We start from the raw sequence: 16,286 nt of genomic DNA, 5'->3' as shown, positions 1-16,286 counted from the left end.
CAGTGAGATACACCTGCTGGAGCGCGTGCTACGGATGGGTGTTGCCATCGTAACCAGTGAACTGAGATAAGGCGGAGCTTTACCTAGCATGGACTTGTAGATGACCTGGAGCCAGTGGGTCTGGCGACGAATATGTAGCGAGGGCCAGCCGACTAGAGCATACAAGTCGCAGTGGTGGGTGGTATAAGGTGCTTTGGTGACAAAACGGATGGCACTGTGATAAGCTGCATCCAGTTTGCTGAGTAGAGTGTTGGAAGCAATTTTGTAGATGACGTCGCCGAAGTCGAGGATCGGTAGGATAGTCAGTTTTACTAGGGTAAGTTTGGCGGCGTGAGTGAAGGAGGCTTTGTTGCGGAATAGAAAGCCGACTCTTGATTTGATTTTCGATTGGAGATGTTTGATATGGGTCTGGAAGGAGAGTTTAGAGTCTAGCCAGACACCTAGGTACTTATAGATGTCCACATATTCAAGGTCGGAACCATCCAGGGTGGTGATGCTGGTCAGGCGTGCGGGTGCAGGCAGCGAACGGTTGAAAAGCATGCATTTGGTTTTACTAGCGTTTAAGAGCAGTTGGAGGCCACGGAAGGAGTGCTGTATGGCATTGAAGCTCGTTTGGAGGTTAGATAGCACAGTGTCCAAGGACGGGCCGGAAGTATATAGAATGGTGTCGTCTGCGTAGAGGTGGATCAGGGAATCGCCCGCAGCATGAGAAACATCATTGATATATACAGAGAAAAGAGTCGGGTTGGAGGGGGAAGGACCAACATCTGTGAACGACAAATGGACAAGGCCAGGCGATGCTCTGACCTCTGCTTGTTTAGTCAGAGGGGTAAAAAAAAAGTTAAATGTAAAAGACATTACTCAAAATACGCAACTACGAAAGAAAAGGAAACAGTTCTATGCTCTCAGCAGATATTTGATGATTTATTGAAGACACTTATGGACATAACCACCACACATCTTATTGAGGAATTCATCACATAACGGAATTTGTTGAACAAAGTTAACACCAGATGCACACATTAAGCAAAATAACTGTATAAATTATACCACACACACATTATAGTGACATCAGTGTGAGTAAAGAGACATTCTTGTTGGCGTTCAAGAAACAGAACATTGATGGATTCCTCCACCGATCTAGATTTGTACGCTGTTTATGAAGAGTTAAAAGATTCCAAATAAACTGTAGTAGAAATAGTTTTAGCCTAACACTGTTGGTTAACTGAGGCTTACACAGCCACACACACACACAGACTGTGTTTCAGCACCTCCAAAGAGGACTCTTGGCTGTGTGACTCAAAGCAATGACTCATTCATTGCACGGTGCCATGAGGTGTGTTCACCACACTGTCATACGCTGACTACTAAAGTCTTTCCTACAAGTAAAAGAGACCAGGTGTCACTGCAGGAGTGTTATGGGAAGAACAAGGACATTGTGTGTTTCATTTCATTTGGTGCCTTTAAAATCTCTTACTGGAGTCTAATTTTATTATTTTGAATAAATGTATATTATATTCAATAAATGTTCATAAAGTTAAGAGAAATTAGAGTTATGTTATCTCACATTATGTCATGGGTTACATGCTGAGTTTAAGTTTCAATCCAGGAGCTGCCTTGTTGTGGAAGCTTCCAATCCAAACAAGTCCCTGAGAGTCAGTGAACTCCCCGTCACCCTCCAACCTATAAAAAAACACAATAGAGCCATCATTCACTAGCCATCGGCCTAACCTATTATTCACTAGCATATCAAAATACGATAGGAAAATGTTAACACGCTAAAGTAATGGGTTCACCTGTTCTTGCTGAAGCTGCCGCAGTATTTGGTCCCGTCAGAGAAGCTGTATGTCCCTGTGCCGTGATACATGTTGTCTTTGAAGTCCCCTTCATACAGGGCCCCAGAGGGATGCTCCAGAGTCCCTCTGCCATTCATCTGGAATAGAGGGAGCACTGGTCACTCACAGCAGACATCACAAAAACTATGACCCGCTAATCCAAATACCAATCCCTATCAATTCTGTCCTAACATAGGCCTACACCCGACCATGCACTCGCACACACATACCTTGTCATCATGCCACTCTCCAGTGTAGGTGACACCACTGGCTGAGGTGTGTTTGCCCATACCACGCCTCACCACGCCTCCCTCTGTGGACCCGCAGCACTCTCCTTCTGGTGATGACCACAGTAATGCAGCTCGTTATAACAGTTATAATCATTCATTTAATGTTACTGTGTCAATATGAGCACTTACCATATCTGTCACCATTTGGGAAAATGTAGGATACTTGCAAATTCCCTTCCTCTGAAAATAAATGTGAGTGGAGTTTAAGACTGCGACATAGGCTAATAGTTAGCCTTAAGCACAAACATACAATATTTACACACCAAAAAAAGCAGATATCTTGAGATGTCCAAGTCTGGTCTCTGCCTACCTTTGCTTTCTGTGACCTTTCCCTTTTTCTTCTCTGCAGGAAAAACACTTTAATAATGACATTATGTTGTAGCTATGCTATTTCTGTATTATGCTGGCTATACAGTACGGTAACTGGCTAACGTTACTCACCTGACATTTTAGTAATGCTTCGTCAAATTGAATTTACTCAATATAGTTAGAGCTTTTAGCTAACTTTAGCTGGCTGTCAAGCTAGGCAATACATTTCGGATTTGTTGCTAGTTCAAACATGACTATGGCTATATCTTATTCAATTTTTTCGTGCTGGTCTAGCTGATGTTGTTGCGATGCATTTCCTAAACTTTATATTACCATGGTAACTCTACACAGCCTTTCCCGGAAAATAAACTTTGACCTCTGATTGATTAACCAATGAGAAAGACGGTGAAGTTGGAAATCGTCTTGGTCTCTGGATAAATAACCTGCTATCCGTTTCTCTTATGCATTATTTTTCTCGATAGTAAATTGTTTTTTGAATAGCAAAATAATTGACTAATTGTCCTCTTGCCCATACAGAAAGAAACAATGTGCCTACCGACCTACTGATATCTATTTTATGGCTAATGGCTAGCAATCCTCCGTCCTAGCTGACTGTGACAATGCACTGTTGAGTGATCATTCTGGTCAATTATCTAGTTTGCCGACAACCCAAGAAGTGTTATGAACTAAACACGATGTAAACGTGTGCCTCGTCAGCCATAAAGTAAAATTTTAGCTAGCCGGTTCCTACTACTTTCAAGGCACCGACACCGTGCCTTGCAAAAATGATGTACACCTGCTCTACTGTATGTGTCATCTGAACTGAAAACTGAAATCCAGATTAGGAAGTGAAATGAGCAACTGCAAAAGAACCTAGTGCTACAGTAATGCAAGTAGTATGTCTGACGCATAATCCACATAACATAGTTGGCTGGCAATGCGTTGTGCTATTGAATAGTCAATCAGGTTTAATACTGCACTCCTCCTAAGATAATGAGTTAGATATTAGCTCTTATCCTTTGAACTGTGGAATAAACCTGAATAATAAACAAATTCTCTTTCTCTCACCACAGGCAGAGGAATGGGAGGGGGTGGCGGGGGCAGCGGTGGTGCAGGCCTGGATTAGCAGAGTCGGAAGGGGCACTGGCAGAACCAGGAGCAGGTGAAGGAGCTGTTGAGAGAGCTGCAGACCTAGGACTATGACAACGAGCCTTATGAGTGAGTGTTCTCATAACATAGAAAGAGAGCCTGTATACTGGAGTGCCTTCAGAATACTGGGTTCTCTGTATAATATTGGAAGAATTGGAAAATGTGTTGGTATTCAGGGGTTGTTGTTTTCTTCTCTGCAGAGGTTTGTGTAGTTGCACTGTGATGTATCAGGTGTCACTCACCTTTTTGACTGGAACAGACTAATAACATCACATAATCTTAACCCACCTGTTCTTTCTCAGTGAAGAAGCAGAGGAGTATGATTAAGAGGAAGAGTATGACTAGCTGGATTACCAGGAGGAAGTGCAGTTCTGGAACCTAATGAGCCTGTCTATGATCCTGACTCAGAGGACGAACGGTGGCCCACACCCAAGCCAGTCATAGGACTGTTTGCCATAGGAAAGTTCTGCAGGTATCAGCAGGAGTCTCTGGCCCTCACCGCCATCTACGGCAACCGCTTCACCGAGCGTATTGCCAACAGTATGTGGACCATCACTCTGGACCCAGGCCTCCTGCACTATCACCGGCGGCCCCCGTTCACTTTCGGGACATCTGCCGGCTGCAGATTTGGAACCAAGTGCAAGTATAAGCACCAGATGCCCACCAAGGGGAACGCCTCGGGCCCCCCAAGACCCAGTGCGAGCCAGCCTGAATTCAGCTTTACAGAGTATGAGCTGGAGCACCTTAAATAGACAGGTGTGTGACTTTCCAACTCATGTCCAATCAATTGAATTTACCACAGGTGGACTCCAATCAAGTTGTAGAAACATCTCAAGGATAATCAATGGAAACAGGATGCACCTGAGCTCACTTTCGAGTAGCAAAGGGTCTGAATACTTATGTAAATAAGGTATTTCTGTTATTTTATGTTTTTATAAATTAGCAAAAATGTCTAAAAACCTGTTTTCGCTTTGTCATTATGGGGTATTGTATGTAGATTGCTGAGAATTTTTATCCATTTTAGAATATGGCTGTAACGTAACAAAATGTGGAAAGAGTCAAGGGGTCTAAATACTTTCCAAAGGCACTGTATGTCAACCGGAGGAAAAAGATGGTGAAAAGGCATGAAGAGAAGACAGAGGGCCATCAGCAAGAGAACACCAAACTGTGTCGAGAATTCAGGAGAAAACAGGTAGAGTAGAGAGTGTACTTCATTCTGGGCTGTTACTACCAGGGTTTTTTCTGGATCAAAAAGGGTCTTAGGGCCTCCCGAGTGGCGCAGCGGTCTAAGGCACTGCAGAGGAATCACTACAGATCTGGGTTCGAACCCGGGCTGTGTCGCAGCAGGCCGCGACGGAGACATATGAGGCGACGCACAATTCGCCCAGCGTCATCCGAGTTAGTGGAGGGTTTGGCTGGCCGGGATGTCCTTGTCTCATCGCACTCTAGCGACTCCTGTGGTGGGCTGGGCGCATGCACGCTGATATGGTCGCCTGTTGGACAATGTTTCCTCCGACACATTGGTGCGGGTGGCTTCCGAGTTAAGCAAGCAGTGTGTCAAGAAGCAGTGCATTTTGGCAGGGTCATGTTTTGGAGGACGCATGGCTCTCGACCTTCACCTCTCCCGTGTCCGTATGGGAGTTGCAGCAATGGGACAAGACGAACTACCAATTGGGGAGAAAAAGGGGTAAAAAGTTTAGGTGGTGGGGGCGTAGCAGGGCCAATTTTCTGTAATTAATATAATTTCTCCATGTAGCTGAGAGACATTTTTGTCGTTTTAAGTCAATTTCCTGCAATTCGACACATTTTCCCATGCAGCTGAGAGACTTAGTCGACCCGAAAAAACACTAAGGCTGACAACAGTACAACACTAAAGCTGACTACAGAACAAGAGAGAAATGTAAACAGCCTGTCATGCTATTTAGCGCCATCTATTGGTGTTATGGGGGAATTGCGATTTATCAGTCCTGTCCAATACTAGTCATGCCTGTAAATCTTACAGCTAAAATCATAAGTGGTCATGTCCCTAGTGATGATATTGGAATGTCTGTTTGCTCCACCTAATCCCCTGTTACTGTTCCTCTGTCTGCCAGTCATCCAGGCATTTCACCTCCATGGTGCAGCAGAGACTCAAGCTGGCTGACTGGAATGAGAAGGACCTGCTGATGTGAAATGTATTAATCTGTATTAGATTTGTTGCATGCTGCAGTGTTCTATGTTTGATAATAACTTGGTGTTAAGATCTGATGTCTTTGTCATGGTCTTCTACAGGTGTGGTAAGACCACCCAGATCCGTTAGTTCACTTTGGATGCGTCTCTGAGTGGGCCTGCCGACCAGGTGGCTAACATCATCTGCACCCAGCCCTGCCGTATCTTTGCCATCTCTGTGGCCGACCGGGTGGCACAGGAGCGGTACAGAACACCTCGGTAACTCAGGGGCTACCAGATCCGTCTGGAGACCATCGGGGTCAGTTGGAACTCAATGTTGTACACACGCTCACATGCATAACCTTACATTCTAGTTAAAGCTGTTGTTGAACTTCAATTAAGCTTGTACTCTCTCTCTCTCACACTCTCTCTCTCTCTCTCTCTCTATGCCTCCCCCTTCCTTCCTTCCTTCCTCCCTCTACCAGGCTGCTGTTTTGCACCACAGGAGTGCAGCTGGGGGGGACGCAGACCTCACAGGGATCTCTCGTATCATAGTGGATGAGGTGCCCCTCGTAAGCCAACAGCATATAAACTTACTCACTATTGTGCCAGTTGTCTCATCCTGATTTTCTCTCTCTCTCTCCCTCAGTGACTTCCTCCTGCTGGTGGAGAAGGATCTGATGGTCCAGAGCCCAGAACTGAAGTTCATCCTGATGAGTGCCACCCTGAAAGCTGACCGCCTCTCCCTGTACTACAACAACTGCAACACCAATCACATACCAGGTACTGATGCACACTATCTACCCCAGCACACACCATCTACATACCAGGTACTGATACACACTATCTACCCCACCACACACCATCCACATCCTTCAAGCCTCTTGGTGTATGTAGGGCAAAGTGGATAACAGTGGATATAACAGAATAGTTAGACGAGTCAGCAGTTACATCATGAGTGTTTTGTGTTGCATCTCTTGTGTTTTCCAGGACACACTTTCCCTGTCTACCAGTTTTTCAAAACCCGGTAAATATCACACTCCCAACCCTAAAATATTGTACCATAAACCCCACAAGGTATTGTTTCTGTTCTTCAGGTGTAAGTCACCTATACTCTCTCAGTCCGTTAATGCACTCAGGGGGGGTGACAAGTCCTCATTGGGCAGCAGGAGGGACAGAGGCGGGGCCAAAGACCCTGTGGACTAGCTGGGAGACAACATGTGATCCATCAGGAACCTTCAAAAGAAAGACTTCATTAAAGACTCCATCCCCGACCAGCAGCTCAGCCTGCAGGAACTCACTATTCCAATACAAATCAAATCAAAGGTGAGGCTTTTGTTGATCTCCCTGTCCCCTCAGCTAAATACTCCACACTGTGTCATCGTCTGAAATGGCACCCTATTCCCTGTAGTCCACTACTACCCTGAGAATGTTAATCAGGATGTTTTTGTTGGTTTAAAGACACCAAGACGTCTGTGCTGAAGACCAGCTCTGATTGGATAAGATCTGGACCTGGAGTATATGGTGGATGGGGACAATAGCTACCCTCCAGGTGAGAGAGCACTACAGACAGATGGAATGGCAGATGGATAGTCACACAGTGAACGTTTAGTTTCTTGATTTCCTTTTAGGTAACACTTTACATGAAGGTTTTTTTTTTTTTTTTTTTTTTTTTTTTACACCTTTATTTAACCAGGCAAGTCAGTTAAGAACAAATTCTTATTTTCAATGACGGCCTGGGAACAGTGGGTTAACTGCCTGTTCAGGGGCAGAACGACAGATTTGTACCTTGTCAGCTCGGGGGTTTGAACTCACAACCTTCCGGTTACTAGTCCAACGCTCTAACCACTAGGCTACCCTGCCGCCCAAAGTTATGCTGTATCCGTGTATTAACACTGGAAATCTCCAGTATCGACCATGTCTCCTTCCCTGTCCAGGTGCTGCTGGGCCTGGCTGAGATTAAGACGCTCTATGAGCAGCTCCAGACCAACAGGATGTTCAACAACCGGAACAGAGCCAGGTAGGGAAATACAGGGAGCACTGTACTGGATGAATTTGCAGGATTGCTAGAATTATGAGTTGTAGAGTTTTGCATAAATATGTGGTTGTGATGGGTTGAGTTTTTATACAGGTGTGTGTGTTCTGGTACAGCTGTAGATGGGTTATGTTTGTTGTGGATATAGTTGTGTGTGTGTAGTAAAGTACGTGTGATTGTGTGTCAGGTGTGTGATGTACCAGCTCTACTCATCACTGTCTTTTTCTTTTCTTTACATTTTTTTGTATTTATTTATTTTAGTATTTTTTTTGTACTTCTACTCCCCAATTTCATGATATCCAATTACTAGTTAGTCTTGTCCCATCGCTGCAACTCCCCTATGGACTCGGGAGAGGTGAAGGTCGAGAGTCATGCGTCCTCCGAAACACGTCACTGCCAAGCCGCACTGCTTCTTGACACACTGCTCACTTAACCCAGAAACCAGCTGAATCAAATCAAATCAAATTTATTTATATAGCCCTTCGTACATCAGCTGATATCTCAAAGTGCTGTACAGAAACCCAGCCTAAAACCCCAAACAGCAAGCAATGCAGGTGTAGAAGCACGGTGGCTAGGAAAAACTCCCTAGAAAGGCCAAAACCTAGGAAGAAACCTAGAGAGGAACCAGGCTATGTGGGGTGGCCAGTCCTCTTCTGGCTGTGCCGGGTGGAGATTATAACCAATGTGTCGGTGGAATGACCGTCCAGCTGGCGACCGAAGTCAGTTTGCAGGCGCACGGCCCGCCGCAAGGAGTCACTAGAGCTTGAGCGGACAAGGAAATCCCTGTCAGTCAAACCCTCCTCTAACCCGGACGACGCTGGGCCAATTGTGCGCTGCCTCATGGGTCTCCCGGTCACGGCCGGCTGTGACACAGCCTGGGATCGAACCCGGGTTTGTAGTGATGCTTAAACCCCTGCATCACTCGCCCCTGTTTAACGAGGAGCAGCAGGCTGTGTTCAGCTGGTCACTAAGATCATCATCACCACCAACTTCGCAGAGACCTCCTTCACTATCAATGACCTGGTCTATGTGGTCGACTCGGGGAAGATAAAGGAGAAAAGGTACTGTAACCTCTGACCTCTAAACCCTCGGATGTGTCTGCAGACAGGGGCCGTGTTTCAATACTCTCAACTGGTTTCCATAACTGTCAAGTTTTGATGAGAGCACATTCGATAAGTGCAAACTATGTTAATGTGTACAACTCATATATTTTCTATACTAACCTGTTATAAGGAGTAAACCAATTCATTGATAGCAGTGGATATTTGGCTGCTTATAATACACACTGAGCTAGACGGCATGTGAGTGTTATTTCGCTGTCTTTCCCCTCCGTTACAACGCTTCTAAGAGCATGGGGAGCCTGGAGGAGTCGTGAGTGACCCATGCCAATGCCCTGCAGAGGAGGGGGTGAGCAGGCCATTTGGCCTCGGGGGTCTGCTTCTACTTCTTCACCATCCACTGCTTCCAACACCAGCTGGCTGAACAGAGCTGCCAGAGATCCAGAGAGTCCCCTCGGAGCAGCTCTGCCTCAGGCAAGCAGACCATTACAGGACTCTCCCTACATCGGGAGTAAAATTTGCCTAATCTCGAAGGCCGAGATTCACAATGAAGGAATTTTATACACCATTGACACTGAAAATTCGACTGTTGCTCTCACCAAAGTCCGCTCCTTTTCTACTGAGGACTGCTCTACTGACCAATTCCAGTCTTCCAGTAAATAATTGTCAACTTAAACAACTTCGTCAAAATCCTTTGCCAGCAGTATACCACCCTGCATCCCACTGCTGGCTGACTTCTGAAACTTAGCAGGCTTGGTCCTGGATGGGAGATCAGATGCTGCTGGAAGTGGTGTTGGAGGGCCAGTAGGAGGCACTCTTTCCTGTGGTCTAAACAAATATCCCAATGCCCCAGGGCAATGATTGGGAACATTGCTCTGTGTAGAGTGCCGTCTTTCGGATGGGATGTTAAACGTGTATCGTGACTCTTTGTGGTCACCCATGCCAGTTATTGTAAAAGTAGGGGTGTTAACCCCGGTGGCCTGTCTAAATTCCCAATCTGGCCCTCATACCATCATGGCCACCTAATCATCCCCTGTTGTTGCTGTACATGAGAATATGTTTTCATTCAACTTACCTGGTTAAATAATAGTTAAATCATTTCTAATGTCACCTAACTACAGCACTGTGCCTATGGTGCTCTTAAGTGACCAATTTGTGTTATTTACTCATGTACCAGGCACTGTCTCTCTATTTAACCACTGACATTCCTTTGAACCTTCCCTGGATTTTCAATGTAGATACTTATGACATGTTGTCACCAATGCAAACATATTTTCACTTTGAAATTTCCCAACACTGCCCCCTTTCTCCACCTCTCTCTCTATCCCCACTTTCCTTCTCTCTCTCAGGATTAAGACCCTGCGTGTGTTTGTGGAGCGGGTGTTGGAGTCTGTTCTCTCGGAGGATGCCCCTAGCCATGGGCAGTCTGGACGCGGCCCAGCAATGTCTGCAAGACCTGGGGGCTCTGACGGCCGACGAGAAGCTCACCCCTCTGAACTCCCACCTGGCCTGTCTGCCCATGGACGTCCGCATTAGCAAACTCATGCTGTTTGGTGCCATCTCCCGCTGCCTGGACCCTGCCCTCACAGACGCTGCCAGCCTGGCCTTCCCCCTTCAAAATGCACTTTTTACTACTGTTTGCCTGAGTTTACTAATGGCAGTCTATCAGAGCCTTTGGGTTGAATTGGAATGAGTAGAAATGTGAACTTCCGTGAGGCTTTCCATTTTCACACAGACGGTCACAAGCTTCACTCTCCTGTTTTTTTATCTTCTTCTTTTTCTCCTCTCCTGCAGTGTTTTCTTCCTGTGGCCAGGTGTCTCCTTGGGATAAGAGGGAGGAGGCCAATGAGAATAAGCTGAGTTACGCCCTGGCTAACAGTGACCATCTGGTCCTGCTGCAAGGATACAAGGTACTGTACTTGACACACTGGGGCTGGGCACACTGGGCAGACCTGAACCTCTCTCTACTGTTTATCCCCTAGCCATGTCACGAATATTAACATACACTAGCACTATAACACTAATGCCAGAAATGCTGAAATGATACCTGAACCAGCTATGAAAAATTGCATTTGCCTTGAGACACAGATGTACATGTTCTGAGTGGCAATGCAAGATGTAGAACCAACTAAAACACCGGGTAGAATACAGATGATCTGCTGTGGACATGTGACTGTCTAATGTAATGTGTTGCTGTTGCACACGGCTGGTGTGGTGCAGCCAAGAACGTCAACCAGGCTTGGTTTCAGTACTGCTGAGAGAACTTCCTGCTTGGCAGGGCCTTACAGGTCAGATACTGTTCTGTGTCATCTTTCCTGACAGGTGGCATTATTACAGTGTTGTATTGTACGGTACTTGCAAGAGTCTGAGATGTGCTTTGTGGTTTGCAGGAGATAACAGGTCTGAGGAGGCAGTTTACGGAGCTGCTGTCTGACATTGGCTTTGTCAAGGAGGGACGGAGGGCCAGAGTGATGGAGAGAATGGCTGCCACATGGACTGAGGGTGTCCTGGAGGCTAGGGGCTGCGAGGTAGAACACACACACACATATGTTTCAATCAGAATTATACAGTACCTAAGATATATCCATGATAGAAATTAGTGATAGGAAGTTCGGTTCTTTTTACTGACTTGGATCTTTTCAACTCGTTCAGTCAAACAAACAAATCTTTAGACTCATTTAGTTCATTGGATTCTGTAATGCCCATAGCGCGCAGGACACTACCAGCGAACAATGAATAATAAACAAAATAATTAGGATTCTTCAAGCCTCTCGTTCACCGTAGGGGCTTATTGGAGCTGTCATTTGTGACTGAGACTTGTAAAAGTGTGCTTCAAGCAATGTACATTTGTGATTGCTAGGCATACAAATAACATCATGTATACCTTTGAAACAAGGTCTAGTTGCTGCCGCAACCGGACTAGATTGTGAACAACTCAATGGCAGAATGCCATTGCTTGACTTCTGCACAACATCGTTCGCAAACTGCAGCAGCCCCCAAGTTCACGTTTTTTGAGCAGAGGCAGGCTGTGTATGTTTTGGTTCTGCAGAGCTGTGTTCATTGATAACATTCAATAATAAATTCATTGCAATTTCATTCTTGAACCATGCCATCAATTATCAAAACATGTATTGGTCTTCTCTAATCTGCCTGGAGCATGATCTATTTTCCTGCGCGCACATGTAAAATCAAATCCAACAGTGAAATGCTTACTTACGGGTCCTTTTCCAATAATGCAGAGTTAAAGATAAAAAATATATATAAATAGTAAAACGAGGAATAAGTACACAGTGACTAACAATAACGAGTAAAATATGAAATGGCTTTATATAGGGAGCACCAGTACCGAGTTGATGTGCAGGGGTACGAGGTAACTATGTACATATCAGTAGGGGTAAAGTGACTAGACAACTAAATAGATAATAGACTGAGCTGTAGCAGCAGCCTGTGTGGTGTCAGTACGCATATGTGTATGTGTGCATAGAATAGAGTCCGTGTAAGAGGGTTAGTTCAAAAAAAGGGTCAATGCAGGTAGTCCGGTTAGCCATTTGATTAGTAGTATTGTGGCCTGGGGGTAGAAGCTGTTCAGGGTCCTGTTAGTTCCAGACTTGGTGTATTGGTACCGCTTGCCGAGATAGACAGTTGGTGGTCTCCGGAGCCACTTAGCCGGGGGAGCGCATATTAATCCTGCTGTAGGATTCATTGCAGCCAACAGGTTAAATGAACAACTAAAATGAATGTGTCACTCAGAAAAAGGAATCGTGACTCGAGTCAGTAAAGAGTAGTTCAAAAAGAACGACTCGTTCCTGAGCTGCAAATGATTCATTTAAATGCTGCATTGTCACATAAAATCTGTTCATAAATCATGCAAGTTAATTCACTCTTTCTCTCCACAGGCCAACCTCAACTCTGACAACATCAGGTTGCTCTGTGCTGCCCTTTATCCCAATTTAGTTCAGGTGAGCCTTTACCCATCCAGCATGATCAACAGCTCAGTACTTGTATAATGTACACTGAAAAAAATTATAAACGCAACATGCAACAATTTCAAAGTTACAGTTCATAGGAAATTAGGCCCTAATCTATGCATTTCACATGACTGGGAATACAGATATGCATCTGTTGGTCACATATACCTTAAACAAAAAGTAGGGGCATGGATCAGAGAACCAGTCAGTATCTGGTGTGACCAACATTTGCCTCATGCAGCGCGACACATCTCCTTCGCATAGTTGATCAGGCTGTTGATATTGGCCTGTGGAATGTTGTCCCACTCCTTTTCAATGGCTTTGTGAAGTTGCTGGATATTGGTGAGAACTGGAACAAGCTTTCGTATACTTTGATCCAGAGCATCCCAAACATGGTCAATTGGTGACTTGTCTGAGTATGCAGGCCATAGAAGAACTGAGACATTTTCAGCTTCCAGGCATAGGCCATGGGGCACCCTGTTCACAACGTTGACATCAGCAAACCGCTTGCCCACACGACACCATACATGCTGTCGGCCATCTGCCCTGTACAGTTGAAACTGGGATTAATCTGTGAAGAACACACTTCCCCAGTGTGCCAGGGGCCATCGAAGTTGAGCATTTTCCCACTGAAGTTTGTTACGACGCTGAACTGTAGTCAGGTTAAGACCCTGGGTTCAGACAGTTTGTGCAGAAATTCTTCGGTTGTGCAAACCCACAGTTAAATCAGCTGTTTGGGTGGCTGGTCTCAGACGATCCCACAGGCGTGGTTACAAGTGGTCTGCGGTTGTAAGGCCGGTTGGATGTACTGCCACATTTTTTAAATTACGTTGAAGGCGGCTTATGGTAGAGAAATGAACATTAAGCTTTAGCTAGCAACAGCTCAGGTGGGCATTCCTGCAGTCAGCATGCCAATTACACACTCCCTCAACTTGAGACATCTGTGGCATTGTGTTGTGTGAGAAAAGTACACATTTTAGTGTGGCCTTTTAATGTCCCCAGCACAAGGTGCACCTGTGTACTGATCATGCTGTTTAATCAGCTTCTTAATATGCCACACCTGTCAGGTGGATGGATTATCTTGGCAAAATGGAAATGTTCACTAACAGGGATGTAAACAAATTTGTGCGCAACATTTGAGAGAAATAAGCTTTTTGTGCATATGGAACATTTCTGGGATCTTTCATTTCAGCTCATGAAACATGGGACCAACACTTTACATGTTGCGTTTTAGATTTTTGCTCAGTATATGTACCTTAGCTAAGCCATTGATTCCTGTGCTAGGTGAGGTCTCCTCATGAGAAGTTCAAACAGACCAGTAAAGGCGCAGTGAAGATGAAGACGAGCTGCGCTACATGACCAAGAATGATGGCTGTGTCCACATACACCCCTCCTCCGTCAACTACACATTACAACTTCCGCACAGTGAGAATAAACTACAGAGACATAACCAATACTATTTTACAGTAACTAAAAAGTTAATCCAAAACAACCACACAAGCTATTTTTTTGTTTTGTTTTAGTTGTTTATTGGTCAAGTGGTGGTTTCCGGGGCCACTATGACAGCCCCTACATGGTGTACCATGAGAAGGTGAAGACGAGCCATGTGTTCATCAGAGACTGCAGCATGGTGTCAGTGTACTCCGTGGTTATGTTCGGAGGGGGACAGGTTATATTATATTATATGTGTATACATTTTGATCAAACATTCAATTTAGCAGTTAGATCACATACACCGATGCTTTAACTAAACTATGTTAAAATTTCCAATAGCAGTGTGTTTTCATTCAAATAAGATATTTATTTTTTCGGAGAATGTTGGCATGTCCAACACTATATACGTCCAAATTCTAGGAAGATTTTAATGCATTTAACCCCAAGATTTTCCTATGTCTTCGCCGTCATTGTAAAGCCCTAGTTGTTTTGTTGCTTTGTATCAATGTCTGGGAGCAGAATTTCTTGTTGGCAGAACTGTTAAGGATGTGGTTCCATCATTGTGGTGCCAGGATGGAGAAGAGCTTTGATTGGGCTGAGCGGGAGCTGCCCCGCAAGGAGGGGTGGGAGGACCAAGAGACCAGAGGTGGCAGAATGGAGTACTCGGACCTCCCGAGTGGCGCAGTTGTCTAAGGCACTGTATCGCAGTGCTAGCTGTGTCACTAGAGATCCTGGTTCAAGTCCAGGCTCTGTTGCAGGCGACCGGGAGACCAATGGGGTGGCGCACAATTGGCCCAGTGTTGTCTGGGTTAGGGGAGGGTTTGGCCGGCAGGGATGTTCTTGTCCCATCGTGAACTAGCGACTCCTGTGGCGGGCCGGGTGCATTGCACGCTGACACGGTCGCCAGGTGTACGATGTTTCCTCCGACACATTGGTGCGGCTGGCTACCGGGTTAAATGTGCATTGTGTCAAGAAGCAGTGTGTTTCGGAGGATGCACAGCTCTCAACCTTATCCTCTCCCAAGGCGGTATGGGAGTTGCAGCGATGGGACAAGACTGTAACTACCAATTGGATACCACGAAATTGGGGACAAAAAGCGGTTAAAATGTTTTTATAAGAATGGAGTACTCGGGTTGGGGTGTTGGGTTTGAGCATAGCCTGGTAGGGAGGGGCAGTTCCTCTTGCTGCTCCGTAGGCAAGTACCATGGTCTTGTAGTGGAAACGGAATGTGAAATTGATAGCCTACGGCAACAAAATACCCAGGGGGTTGTTTTGTCATGAACACATCCCATCAACAGATGGAGCTATTGAACTAAACTCTGGGGTGGCTCTCATTTACCACTGACTGATACCAGTGCAGGTACTTGTTCGCAAGTGCAAGCATTTGCATTAAAATAATGATTGTCACCAAAACATACAATTAATAATTTTTTCCAAGGTAATGTAAAGTCACTTGAACATAGTTCAAAAACACAGCATCTGCTTTATTCAAATGTTTGATAAAAGTTATTTTGGCTCAACATACCCACATTTATAATATGGTATTACATATTTTACATTGTCTATTCACCCATTTAAGTGTCAGTTTTAAGAGATCTGTGTGCTGATTAATGATCGATGCAGCAATATGATTTCCTCTGACAGTCCATTCAAAACCGCACAGACTAGACTTCAACCTCTGTGTATTTTGATGAAGACATATTTTGATAATGGAACTGTTGGCAGTCCTGTATGTATGAATTTATTTGAAATAAGCTTGCTGCTATGTATCAAAAACCAATATGAAAGAAACTGATGTAGAGTCTGCTAAGTGCACACCAGATTCCTATGCGGACTTTATTTTCTAAAGGGCACTCGCTTTTCTGTCACATAATTCCAGTGCCAGAACTTCTTAAGTAGGTATCTGAAACACTGATTCAGACACATTTTTCCCCTGTTGGTACAGTGGCTTGTGAAAGTATTCACCCCCCTTGGCATTTTTCCTATTTTGTTGCCTTAAAACCTGGAATTAAAATAGATTTTTTGTGGGTTGTGGGTTTGTATCATTTTACAACTTTGAA

The 16,286-nt window shown here is 45.0% G+C and overlaps 2 protein-coding genes across 3 annotated transcripts; one reads left to right on the top strand and one right to left on the bottom strand.

Moving 5' to 3' along the window:
* Nucleotides 1–898: 898 nt before the first annotated feature.
* morn2 (MORN repeat containing 2) lies at nt 899–2,793 on the bottom strand. Of its 2 annotated transcripts, XM_021580750.3 has the most exons (7): nt 2,567–2,790; nt 2,436–2,468; nt 2,255–2,305; nt 2,066–2,172; nt 1,797–1,933; nt 1,568–1,683; nt 899–1,379 (listed from the first exon to the last, which is right to left on the bottom strand). In XM_021580750.3, the coding sequence occupies exons 1-6, from the start codon at nt 2,571–2,573 to the stop codon at nt 1,581–1,583; spliced, it is 438 nt and encodes a 145-aa protein (XP_021436425.1). In that variant the 5' UTR covers nt 2,574–2,790; the 3' UTR covers nt 899–1,379; nt 1,568–1,580. The 2 variants fall into 2 exon arrangements, with proteins under 2 accessions (XP_021436425.1, XP_021436424.1); XM_021580749.3 differs by having other exon boundaries at nt 899–1,683; nt 2,567–2,793.
* A 3,423-nt stretch (nt 2,794–6,216) lies between these two features.
* On the top strand, nt 6,217–7,283 carry LOC110503102 (uncharacterized). The gene is made up of 3 exons (XM_090217071.1): nt 6,217–6,514; nt 6,722–6,758; nt 6,854–7,283. The coding sequence occupies exons 1-3, from the start codon at nt 6,412–6,414 to the stop codon at nt 7,059–7,061; spliced, it is 348 nt and encodes a 115-aa protein (XP_090073197.1). The 5' UTR covers nt 6,217–6,411; the 3' UTR covers nt 7,062–7,283.
* Nucleotides 7,284–16,286: the final 9,003 nt, after the last annotated feature.

The sequence above is a fragment of the Oncorhynchus mykiss genome, chromosome 23 (genome assembly GCF_057628025.1).
Source record: "Oncorhynchus mykiss isolate SJ-2025 chromosome 23, ASM5762802v1, whole genome shotgun sequence".
NCBI classification, from domain to species: domain Eukaryota; kingdom Metazoa; phylum Chordata; class Actinopteri; order Salmoniformes; family Salmonidae; genus Oncorhynchus; species Oncorhynchus mykiss.
This window is presented reverse-complemented; position numbering and strand designations above follow the sequence as displayed.